Source organism: Temnothorax nylanderi, unplaced genomic scaffold (genome assembly GCF_030848795.1).
Source record: "Temnothorax nylanderi isolate EJ_2023f unplaced genomic scaffold, tnyl_v1.0 TNYL_tig0717_pilon, whole genome shotgun sequence".
In the NCBI taxonomy this organism is placed as follows: Eukaryota; Metazoa; Arthropoda; class Insecta; order Hymenoptera; family Formicidae; genus Temnothorax; species Temnothorax nylanderi.
In genome coordinates this window covers 29,991-43,475 of record NW_027249779.1, presented here as the reverse complement: position 1 = coordinate 43,475, position 13,485 = coordinate 29,991, and the positions used below count along the sequence as shown (strand labels likewise).

At 40.6% G+C, this 13,485-nt stretch overlaps 1 protein-coding gene across 5 annotated transcripts in view; it reads right to left on the bottom strand.

Moving 5' to 3' along the window:
- The window catches only part of LOC139784974 (uncharacterized), a 36,826-nt gene that overhangs the window by 11,796 nt on the left and 11,545 nt on the right, over positions 1 to 13,485 (bottom strand). The window contains exons 4-5 of one of the 5 annotated variants that reach the window (XM_071724147.1): positions 8,965 to 9,183; positions 799 to 978 (exon numbers count right to left, since the gene is read on the bottom strand). The exons of 1 other annotated variant lie outside the window; for it this stretch is intronic. In XM_071724147.1, the coding sequence (XP_071580248.1) occupies positions 799 to 978; positions 8,965 to 9,183 (399 nt within the window). The remainder of the gene's footprint in view (positions 1 to 798; positions 979 to 8,964; positions 9,184 to 13,485) is intronic. 3 more of the 5 variants (XM_071724148.1, XM_071724149.1, XM_071724150.1) reach the window with 3 other exon arrangements.

The following is a 13,485-nucleotide window of genomic DNA, read 5'->3' as shown; positions in this document are numbered from 1 at the left end:
TATATACGCTTCAATCACAACACCGTGCTGGTATACAAACGCGATATCTCGTATCGTTAGGTTTACACGCGTCAACTGCAAGGTTTCACCGAAACGTTTTCCCGTTTTCTTTTTTCTGGCTGATAGAGAAAACAGCGGGACTCTTAATTGTTAGAAATAAAAATGGAAGACAGGAGCTAGAGCTCTAAGCGCGCTCGGCAGTGTATTCACAATCGCAATAACTGTACTCATAACTTAAAGATACGACTACATGGAATCTCCAGAAAATGGCCTGGAACCGTCTCGTTGCGGTCGCCCGAACTTTATACCGCGACGCAAACTTCGCTCGTAGCGCACGAGACCGGCAAGGTCGATTACATTTACGACGGGGAACGTACGCTTAAACCTCTCCGTTTTGCAAAGTTTCCCCGATTGAGCACAAGCAAGTACGAGCAAGTACGGGCAAACACCAATTCGAAATGCCGCGAGATTAGCATGAGATTATATGACTGCCAGCGATTAATTTCTTGCATTCTGATTAACGATGTTGAAAAAGCTGTCAACACCGCGAATGGATGATAAATGTAGCCAATAATATCTAACGCAATATGTATTCGAAACATCGTTAACATATCTTGTTGTATTGTGAATTTATCGGTCAACTTCTTGCTGGCGCAATAATATCTTCCTTCATATCAAGGTATAGAAAATTTTGAAGAATATACGATATACACATATATGTGTCAGGATTCTGCGAAAATCGCTGTGACATCGAGGCCATTTTACCGGAGTCCAGCTACGAAAAAAAGGAAAGTGTACTTCATGCATAAGCCGTGGTACCATTAGCAGATCATCATTGGAGTCGCGCATCCGCTTCTTGCCGAGCTCGATGCCCGCCATACCGGCGCTCTGAAGTCCTCCGGGCATCGCAGTTGCCGGCACTCCTGATACTCCGCCAGCCAACGTACCCATTCCCGTCACGTTCGTCGGCATCGCCGTCTGCGTTTTTTTCGTATCGTTTCGTATTTATTTTTTTCATTTTCATGTTCACACGTTCGTTCGATTTTGTCCGATTCCACGGTTTTTTTTTTTTTTTGCGTTTTTATACGTGTACACAGATTTCAGGTTTTTACAGCCGCATACACAGTTTTCCGTGCGTCGACCACATCCGTTTCCGTTTTCGGCATTCCCGAGACATTTCCCAATCGAGACATTTTTCGTGTGTTAGCATATTTATACATATTTTGTTGTATCGTTGCGGCGGTCGTAGCGATGGTGGCATATATAGGTTTTTTTCCGTGTTTCGGCACATGCGTGCGGTGGCATCGGTCGATCGTGCATATTATTTACGTTGATTTTTTTTTTATTATTTGCGTTGGTACAGTTTTTTTCCGAGTTTCGGTCGGCAATATTTCGCAGGCGTTAATTGGCAGGTAGCGAAGCGCACGAAGGTATTGTCAGCAAGCATGTAGAAGCATCGTCAGGCGGAAGAGGGCAAGATAAAAATCAAAAAAAGAAAAACAGACCAGTTGAGGCTAAGGCAAGAAACGACAGTCGCGATATAATTCTTTTTGTCTTATGTAAAAAAAAAAGAAAGAACACATACTTGTCACGCGTGCGTGTATGGGTGTATACGTGTGTGCGGATGCGTGTTAGATATGTCCCGCGTCCCGCGTACAGATTCGCGAATTACACGCGTGGCTCGCCGTGTCGCGCTTATCGCGGCACTACTTTTTCCCGTTCTTCGTGAGTCAATACGTGTGTGCACACGCACACGCACACACGTGCCACACGCATATACGCACGGGATTTAAAATATTTTTGCGTGAGCTTTTGTGCGATCGCGCGTAAGATGACACGTCCGCCAATGCGTAAATACCCTACTGGGTTATAAATACACCGCTCGAGTTACTCGCACGTGCATCCCGAGTTACGTAACTGATCCCGTTTAACACGCCACTCGATATCGCTTATCGTCCAATTATTGCCTTTCTACTTTTTACCATTTTAATTTTCTACTTGTTTTTTGGACGTACAGCGCAAGTTCAAACAAATTTCGAGAGAGTAGCTAAAGATAAAAATATAAATCGGATGCAGATTTATATATGCGATATCTTTGCACGTTTCGAATAATATCAAAAGCGAGTAGAACGGTTTGAATCCGACACGCGATCGCAATCTTCTTCGTCCGATAAACGCGGCTGTGATAACGATCGCGTATCCGGTCAGCCATTTACATTATTTTAAAAAAAATTTTAAAGATACTTTTCTTCGTTGTAATAATAGTGTACGCATTTTAGTGTACAAAACTGCACTTTGTATCAAAACATGATGGATTTTCAATTATCGACAAGTCCCGAGAGAATTATCGGCGAGAGAACTCGCCTGACACATGTGTAGGCATTTGCTTATTTAACGCGTTTTCCCTTGTTGTACCGCGTTTATCGGTCTTTTACCGCATTACTCATTTGGAATGCGTGTAGCAACGCGACGACTCGCGGAACGCAAATTCCTACGAGACAGAATCGAGTATAAACATCACCGATTAATAATAATGGTAATAATAATATAATGATGCTGATGATGAGGATAATAATAATAATAATAATAATAATCAATAATAATAATAATAATAATCATAGCACGTTAGATAGGACCAATAGACGTAGCTGGCGTCAGCGTCAATCTGCGGGCTAATTGACACTAATTCGTTATTTGATCGATATTAAGGAGACAGACAGACAGAGAAGTGATACATCTATGTATGGCGGAGCACGTTATCTATGGTGACTAAAAGAAAAGCGCAAAATTTTAACAATATTGGAAAATCAGAATCGAACATAGAGCGTAGGAAAGAGCACGTAGATAAAGGGACGCATACGAAAGAGAACCGGTCCCACTTCATCGTCCATCGACATCGGGCTTTCGGCTGGCGTTTCTGACTGCTGCAACACCTGCAATAATCGAGGCACTCTCTCGAAGTTGATTAGTTTTGCGTCTCTGCCTCTCATAATCTATATTTGCGTGTGGAAATTCATGTACAAGATATATACATATATACACACACACACACATACACACATATGTGATATGACTCTTTGGCTTCTCGCTCCACTTTTCTCTCTCGTTTTGCGTCAGCGTCCGGTCACCATTCGCTCTTCCCTTTCGGCGCTTCCCTTGCGAAACAGAGAGAGAGAGTAAGAGAGAGAGAGAGAGAGAGAGAGAGAGAGAGAGAGAGAGAGAGAGAGAGAGAGAGAGAGAGAGAGAGAGAGAGAGAGAGAGAGAGAGAGAGAGAGAGAGAGAGAGAGAGAGAGGAGAGAGAGAGAGAGAGGGAAAGAGAGAGAGAGAGAGAGAGAGAGAGAGAGAGAGAGAGAGAGAGAGAGAGAGAGAGAGAGAGAGAGAGAGAAAGATAAAATTACATATATAGGTATATATATAGTATGGAAGTAGGAAAAGTTACAGAGAATTGCGTGCAAGAGACTATGAGTATGAGTGAAGCAAAAGAGAAGGGTCGTCTCTTATAGGACCCGTACTTCTCGTCTTTCTATCTTTACAATACCTGAAAAATTTACGAAAGAGATATTAATTTAGTCAATTAATTTACACCATCTCTCGCGAACGTCCAAGTGAACGGTGTTCTCTTGTTCAAATCTTCTTATTTAAGAACTTGCTGTTGTCGTCGGCATCTTCTTTAGGGAACAGGATAACGGTGTGTCGTGGTCATATTTCTGGTATATGTCTGTATAATGTGTGTTTACATGTGTGTATGTGTGTGTGACGGTATATGTGCATGCGCGTGTATATTTACATGTGCGACAAATATGATCTTGTTCTGTACAGATCGAGAATGCGCGAGCTCGCGCACCTCGCATGTGTCGTATGCGGTTTCGGTGATAGATCTGCACTCTTACGTGCTTGGGAACTTCGTGTCGTACACTTGATAAACATTCAGGTATGGCATACCAATTCCGAAGAGTGCATCACGTCGCGACGATGCGATTCAGCGTGGCCCTCGTTGGTATCAGACAATATACATCAAGGCTAATTACAGAATTCATTATGCAACTCATCATAAGGTATTATTAAAATATTTCATATTGAAAGAATTTTATAACTCGAGCGTACAAGCGATATTTGTACCAATTGAAATGTCGGAAAATTTTTCTGTCGTATGAGTTCATTCTTTATCAATATATAATACTACTGTCCTTCTTTAAATCCCTGGATTATTAATTTCATAGGTCTTTAAGAGTGGTACCTATATGTAGAAACTGTATCGAATTAATTAAAAAATTAAAAAACTGCGATTTAAATTTTCCCGCGAGACGTCGTACCTTCGACAGGCCATCTGAAAAAGGGAATAAAGCGGAAAGAACTGGTAAAACAAACATTCCCCCCCCCGCATCACGGTCGTGTTTCGTTTTCTAAGAGATCCACGTCGGTCCGTAACCCCCGAGGCAAATTCGGACGGAGGTGATTCCGTCGGTACGCGGTATGCACCCTTGGGAAATTGAAAACCACTTTTAGAGAATGAGACTTCCCTGCCAACAAGCTGGTCTGCCGCAATCATCCATGTGAGACTTTTCTCCTCCATTGTGTCCGGGTGTGGCTGCAGGTCTTCCGCGCGACGTCGCTGAAAGTCTTTCTCGCTCTTTCTCTCTCTTTTATTCCTGCCTTCATTTTTCTCGAATTGTTACTTTTCCGACTTTATTATCCTCCGGATAATGAATACGATCGTGTCCCGGAGACAAGTTCACGGATCGAAAACACGATGATTGAGTCTGCAGGAAACGGGGTATGTCCACCCCGCGCTGTTTACAAATACGTAATGACTGCGGGACGGCCGCCGTCCCAGTCGCACTTTGCACCAAACTCGTTCGCAAAAATAGTCCTGATCCAATCCGATTATCCGTTCGTTAACCGGAACGAACTCGTTAGTTCAAACCCTCAACCTCCGACCCAATTTTTAGGACTGCGATTAATAATTTCTTTACTTGAAATAATAACAAGGATAATAAACGAAAGGGACAACATTTAATCGACCTACACGTGACTTTTCCAGTCAAGAGCGGTCGCAGGGCAATGACGGAGAAACGATCTCCTAATTTAGATCCTGCTTAATCGCGAGAGAGCGAGTACGCCACTGACAATTACTCGCGTAATTCCGTGGCTGCGATTGTTACACGATCCTCTCGTGCTTGATGCTAATGTTATCGCGATCGCACGCGACTGCGAGAATTAAGAGAGACAGATTTGACAACGGAAGTGGACAAAGACATTTTATCGCCTGGCCCACACACCTCCCAACAAACCCGTCGTATCTGTTCCTTCTACTGTTTTTTTTTCGCTGTCTTCTATGTATAAACGTATATCTTTCGGGGACTCTTAGTGTAGCGTTTTTGTGTGGGGCAGCAAAAACAGCAGCGGGGTTGATAGCCGGGTTTCGTGCAGCACAGCTTGTCAGCAGGGTGGTGTACGTGTCATTCGTAAGAGATATCTTTTCTCAACTACTCTTATTTACAAAAACGTGACCACGTTCCATTTCCATTCCCACGATTTTCCTTCATTTCAATCCAATTGGATCGGAAAATGCCTCGATTGATAGAGCATGTATAAATTATACATAGTTCGTATATATGATATTGTATAAATATTAATAAAGTCATTGAACATTATACAATAAGACCTCTCATAAATGGCATAATTTCATATGATAATTTTGTGTATTATCTAATTAAATTGCCAAATTTATAATATTGTAATGTATTAATGGTATACGTTTACATGTTAACTTTGGCATATCAAGCGAAATATATTAATTTACTAATAATGCAAAAAAGAAATCTTTAATGATATTTCTTTATTGGAAGGAAATGGAGCGTGCACATAGCTGCAAAAGTATTTGTAATTATTATGACCTAAGTACCGAACAGGTGATTGGTGTATTGCAACTAGTTCTTTGCACCTGGATAGCTGCGATAGGCTGCTAGAAAGAGAGAAATAGAACAGTGGTGTTTTGGTGATGTTAACAAGAATTTTGCCTCGTGTACTACTCACTACACACTACAGAAACGGCTGAACATCATACAGGAGATGTAAAATATGGACGAACACAAAAGCGACAAACATGGGACGAGACTTATACGATCGTTGGAAGAAAATCAAATGATAATAAGATGAAAGTAATTGCACTGTAAGAAGATTGGGAATTAATCGGGAAAATTCAGAGGTAAGGGAAAATATGTCGAAATAAACATCTCTATGGTAGTTATACAATAGGAGACGATGTCACGCTCCATCTTTTGTATATTTCTTTTTTATAAAAGTAAAATGTACAAATTGAATGGACAAATGCGTTCGAAAATAATGCATTATTATGGATTATAGATAAATAAAGAAAATTATTGTTTAATATAATATCACATGTAAGATTATCATAGTACTGTGATGACTTTTAGTTAAATTTAATTAATAATCCACGTGTAATTTGCATGACAGATGTTATTAAATGATAGAGGTTCATCGTACTCCTAGCACAACTATCATATAATTCTAGCACTGCGCAACAATTGGCCAATATTATTGTTCTGTCTGCCTTCGCGCGCGATGATATCGTGTGTATATAAATATCCGTGATATAGATCGGCATTACATAGAACTCGATACGTGTTCAATAGCGTGTGAAGCACGTAAAGGGACTATTGCTATCAAGGGAGAAGACCGATGGCGTACATACTCGACGTAGATTGGCGAAAAGCAGCGCAGCAACGAAAAGCTTCTTTTGACGCAAAACTAGGAAACTGAAAGGAAGGGTGATGATAAACATGAAAGAAAAAAAAAAGAGAGAGAGAGAGAGATTGTGAGACAGAGAGATAGAGTAAGAGAAAAGGAACTACAGTTTTAGGGATAAAGGAGGAACGAGAGATAGGAAGAAAACAGGGGTTGAGGTGTAGGAGGAAGAGGGAACAATGTGCGGTCGAGGGGAACATGCGTGCACTTCGAGTCTTTTGTTCTCCGTGGGCGACATCCTCGGCCTGCACAAAAGACTTTCCGAGAGTATCGCGAGAAGCGTATCGATATTCTCCTTTATCCGTCCGATTTCTCAAAACTTTTAAATTTTCGTCCGTTCAGGCGTATTTCTTGATAGAAAAAAGTACAGTGGGACCGTGATATAATCATAATACTCAAGGGAGATAGACAGAAAGTGGAGATCAACGATGTGAGAGTATAAATGGAGCCAAAGCAATCAAGAAATTATGTACGAATAAAAAAAAAGAAAAAATGGAGCAATTTCTTCCCAAGCTTGTTAGGCGGAAGCGCAATGTATTCTCTTTATTTTTTAGCATTTATAGTTTCCGATTATTTCTTAAAGTGCAGAATGCTTGTGGCTGCTATATTCTTCAACAACGTTCTCGTTTGACACATTAAATATAAATTTAACGTAATATAATATCCTATAAAATTTAATTAATCGCAAATAATAAAATAATAAGAACTATATTAAGAACTATATTACTATACAAAACATATTTAATGATTTATTTAAATTAATTCATCTTTTTCCGATAACTAATAATAATTTATCTTTAGGTACGATATACTGAATCAATGTGCAACGCTACATCACGTTCCACACAGGACAATATTTAATTAATACATATTCTTTCAAATGAGATAATGAGATATAAATCCATTACATTACATTGAGTCACAAAGTACCCACACTTTAAGGTAGAGATTTGATAAACCTAAATAACTCTTCTTAATGATAGAGATGCATTGCAACAACAGTGAAACCGCGATACACGTCTCTGTTTCATTTTCTCTTCAAGATAAGCCACATCAACACCACTGTACTTTATTATCGCAGCCCAACAGTGAAAAGGATAGAGCATCGAGCGGTACTTTATCCTTTTTGACATCGACCAATTTTCAGCGGAGAGATAATTAAAAAAAATATATGAAAAAAGAGACGACACACTTGCATGAAGCACACGCCACATGGAACGATCTGCGGGGTCGAGGCTGGAAAGAGGCAGAAAGGCAGAAAAAGAAGAAAGTAGAAAGGAAAAAAAGATTATTAGTGTTCTGGTTGACCCATTAACATGAAGAACTTTTATAAAATATTTAATGTCATAACAGAGCTATACCGAGTAAAAAAATTTATAAAAATAGTTTTTTTCATACATACCATGTTTTCATGTTTTCTACCTCAACATATAATGTAAATCTAAATAATATTTTCCTGTCAACATTTTCGTAAAATAAATTCTGTCACAAAAACTAGCAGGTTTTATAAAACCATTTATATTCATACTGATATTTTGTTTAATGGGACAATCGCTGACACAGAATATAGTGTCGGTGTTTTGACGCCAGGAACCATGCAACATCACGAAATATTTTCCTGGATAATGTTACATTAATATCTTGCTTTTATTTATTACGTTATTATTCTATCTGTATAATAAAATAAAGTTCTGACGCAATTCACCGACCATTAAGATAGAGAAATGAAAATAGAACGGACAATTCGGATGTGTGATGAAGAAAAAATAAGAAGGAAATCCTCTGTATCGTTTAAAGACTCAGAGAGGATCTGATAGGTGAGATAGTGTGAACTTCGTTACCACGTAAAGAGGGAAATGCTGGACGAGGTACTCAAACAGTAGTCATTAGATTAGGAGAAATATTTGGAAAGGACAGAATAAAAGCGCAAACAAAAATGGGAGAAATAAACAAGAATTGAGAATAACAAAAAAGAAATAGTCATGAAAGTTATGTATCAAGAAAAAGTGAGAAATGAAAGAAGAAAATGTGAGAAATAAAAAAGTAGTAAAGAAAAGAAAAAAGGAAGAGGTAGAAAAGGGTAGAAAGAAAGAGAAAGAGAGGAAAAAGAGAGAGAGAGAGAGAGAGAGAGAGAGAGAGAGAGAGAGAGAGAGAGAGAGAGAGAGAGAGAGAGAGAGAGAGAGAGAAATGCATTACCGCAATGCTAGCCCGAGATTGTGCGGCCTTAATGTGGGCTTGAAGGTGCAGAGGGGGGTGGAAATAGCGGCAGGGGTCCCGATTGCATCGGCCCTTGACAGCGTCCATGCAGACCGTCACAGAGCCGTCCTCGTTCGCCTGCACCGTCTCGAGGGGGTGCGCAAACCGGCACTCCGTCTCGCCGCGTTTGCACGCCCCGCGTTGAAACTCGCGACATACCTACAGCAAGAGCGAACACGCATGGCATGGCACTCTATCTATGTGGGCAAAGGGGGTTTGGGGGCTATAGGCTAGGGGCTGGCTGGCTTGGCAGGGTCCGGGGCACAAAAGTCAGAGAGAGAGACACAGAGAGACAGAGAGACAGAGAGAGAGAGAGAGAGAGAGAGGGTCGTAGTTGTTGAGGGAGCAGCTCAGGATAATGGGTGAGGCGATTGTTCAAACGGTCGCTGGTTCTCCTCCGATTACGATCGTATGTCACACTATTCGATGGTTTCTTGGAGCTAGATGGATAAGACAGATGGATATATACAGAGAGGGAGGAAAAAAAGTGAAACGGATGTTGTTTCTTAGTGATGAAAGAACGATGACATTATATATGATATCATGATATCGTGATATCACAAATGAGAATGTCTCATTGATTTGTGTTAGACGTGCGTGCGGTGACGACGTCAAATTATATTAGACGAACTTCTTCGAGCGATCTTTGAAAGAACCTTATGTTTTTTAATGTGTTCCTATATTAATAATAAAACTTTAATTTTCTATGCTCTTTTCATATTATTTATATGGATAAGAAAACAAGTTTCCGTTTAAATTGCTTCTTGAAATACAAACGAACGTACCCAAAAGTCAGATGCTCGCAGTATGTATTTAATAATTTGTAAAGTTATGTGTTCGTAAATAGGTGCATTAAATTATAATAATTCGAAAGCAAAAATATATACATTGTAGAGCTATTGCCAGTGTTGTGACCGACGTAAACTTTTTTTTTATCGATATGGCGTACGATGCACTTGACGGAAAAACTTCGCGAAGAGTCGTATGTGAAAGGAGTTCCGGACTGACTCGAATAGGAAGTATAGCTGATATTGAATAGGAAGTAGAGATTTTTGTGAACAGCAGATATACTGAGGAACATTGGCGCGTTACGGAATGGGATTTTTCTACTTTGGCGAGGACGAGCATTGGCCGTGGATACACGTTGTGGAACATGCGAACACGCAAAAAGTCAATTAATGACTGGCTGGTAAAGTAAACAACTTCAAAGCGCCACTGCATCGTAATTTTACGGCGCCCTTAAAAGCCGCGTTTCTCCCCGTAAAAAAAATCCTCTTATCGCGGATTAACTTTACTAGCGCGGAGCGTTAATTTATTAAACAAACAAGATACTTTACGTCGCGGCGCATTCGTATTCATCGCGTAAGCTTGTATTTAAATTAGTTCAGCAGTTTACTTTAAAAGCAATTGAAATAAAATTCTAAAAATATTGCTAAGATGGACAAATTGCACTTTACATATATCGTTTATATTAAATAGATTTTCTAAAAACTGATTTACGGCACGTATAAAATAAATAATTTTTGAGAAAGAATATATTTATGGATGTTTCTCTATCGTAAGCTTAATTTTTGCTATGCACGTTGAAATTAATATATTCAAGGTGAGAGTATGAGAATCTTGATAACGTGTATCCACAGTTGACACCTGGCCGCATAAAGACTACTGGCTAGTGGCTAGGCTTTTAGTGTGTTTGGCAGCCACAGAGCTCGTGCCGAACCTGGCGATATACAGGCGGGACTACGTCGTTCTTTTTACACAAGATGGATGTATACAGTGAGGCAATAAGATATGCGTAAAGAGGAGAGAAAGAAGGTAGGGCGGGTAAAGAATCAAACATAGAGAAAGAGAAAGATTAGAGATAGAGAGAGAGAGAGAGAGAGAAGGTATTGAAAGAAATGAGAGTGAGAGTAGAGTAACGTGTAGCTAGCAATTGGATCGAGTGATGCGAAAGAGCGTTCCGTTTGTGGACTTCGGGTCTGTTTCGGGGGAGGCGTTAAAAAGAGCCAACCTGACATTCCTTCCTAATAGTTCTTCCTTTTTCTTTCTGGCCGTTGGTACGCTACCCTAGATGCTTCTTGACACTTACAATTAGCTTCGAGTTTCTATATTCGGTTTTCTATCGCGTCTTTATCGCGGTTCTCTCGCTGTGTGTACCTTTTGTCTTAGTGGAAAGAATATCTTTAGCGAAAAATGGTTTACGCTACGGGTGTAAAACGATTTGCTTACGAACAGATACACACGTACACGATATCCGACGTAACGTTCGTAAAAATCACCCCTATATACGTAAACGCGCGAGTACTTTTTGCCGGGAATGGACGGAGGGCCCGCGCCGCGGCCGGCCGACTCGTATTACCGGGCTAATTTTAGCGCGTCAGCGCGAGAGACTGGTGCTTACCAACGCCCAGAAAAGGGAGAAATTAGATCACTCTACTCTCTACTAATGGAGCTAAAATACCGTGTTCAAATCTGTCAAAGAGACGTAGCACGCCGTTACTCGGTGCACCCTCGCCCCGCCCAATAAGGTCGAAGGGACACGGGGTCTGTGGATGGCAGTCGGGGAGGACAAGGAGTAGTAATAAATGCCTCCACGAGCATCCTCCGGTGTATTATCAATCGGGTTAATACACGCATGTGTTAAAGGAAATTCTGCACATGCATGACGTACCATTCCCTGTGCATTTTCGCCGCGCCTCCCATCGAGAGAAGTAGGAAGTCGAATAACACCTCGAATGGTACTTGGCAGATTCTTCTTAAAAATTTAAGCAATTGTCAAGACCATTAGGAGAAAAAAAAATCTATACAAATGTCAACAAATTTCGTCGCAAAATAAAATCGATAAAAAAATATTCGTTAATGCAATCAACTATAATCGCATATTTCCAGATATCATTGCAGTGTCGGGACGAAAATCTACTTCTCTCAAAATATGAGACTCAGAGCATTCTAGAGTACCATGCACATTATAATTTTGAAATCTACACGTTGAAGCGCTATTCATCAATGAGTACAGAGCACTATTCATTAGTTGTTTCCTGATCAAATTCTTTTCTTTCTTTTTCTTTTTTATCGGATAAATCTACCTCCATGTGCAGGCATTGCGCTCGTACATGGGACATTTGCGCTCAATGGCAGCGCAAGCGGGATAATAAGCGTAATAGCGCATCACGAGCGTCACTTCCGCGCGCGCCACGCGGAGTGCCGCTCGCTATGTTTGCTTTACTTTCGCGCCTGCCTTGTTCGAGTGTGTTAATTCGAGTGCACGCATTCGAGTGCTCGAGTGCGAACCGCGAGTTAAAGTGCGCGCTTTCGGCAAGCTGAAAAGCTCGTTAGGAAACGCACACGTATACATAGACAGTAAACGGTTAACGAGAGAGAGAGAAAGAGAGACACGCACGCACGCACACACACACTCACACTCACATACACACATACATACGCTCTGCATACACATATGCAGACGACACATGAGCCGCGTGCAGAGACATAAGACACAGATGGCTTTGTGTGGGCAGCTACAGAGAAAGAGAATGTATATAAGTCGTGTACGTGGGTGCGTATTGTACGTGTGTGCGTGTGTGCGGTATCGCGAATTGTTGCGAGACAGATAGTGTAATAGTTGACACCGTGACTAAAGTGAGAGACAGGTGCGACGAATGGTCCTTTTGAGCTTCTAATTAACAACGCGCGGTCGGCAAGAGGCGCGCAACGCGCGAGAGAATCAATTTCAAGTAACACTCGTAAATTTTCGCCCGAGGAAAATTACATCGGCGACAAACGCGATATGCCCTATGCCCTTGCTCGTTCGAACGAGAGTGATATTTCAAGCGAATGAAATCTTGGTGTTGTGCGTCGAGAAAGATTATTATTGTTTAACGTATATTCTGTCACGCAGAACGACATAGTATACTCGCAAACGTATCCCTTAATATAATAGCAAAATATGCCAGGATTTAATTAATTATTCCATCATTTAATGTTTATTAAAAAATATATATATATCGGAAAAATTTCCTCCGCTTGCTTGCATTATCGTCCTATAAATTAAATCGTTCTAAATTTAATTTTTTAACTTGCTACATGTTACTGCTACTCTTCGTGATAATCCTGTAATCAACTTTCGACAAAGAGACTGATCGATCGGCCATTGATTCGGCATTATCTCAAAATGTCTTTCAAACGAACCATCGCGCAGAAATTATTCAATTTGTCGCTATAGAAATCACGTTCTTCGTATGTACACGTATGCGTAAACAATAATTGAAATATGCATATCTGCAATGTGCACCAGTTACTACGCATTCTATATAACCCGCGCCTCGTATATCCCACACTCATTCATAAATCCGTATTTTACTGGAAATTTTCTATCAGAAATTTTTCTAAAACGCGTGAGAGAAGCAGTGTGAAAAGCAGCATTAACAAAAACCTAGTAGCGACGATAGCGTCGCGTGCATC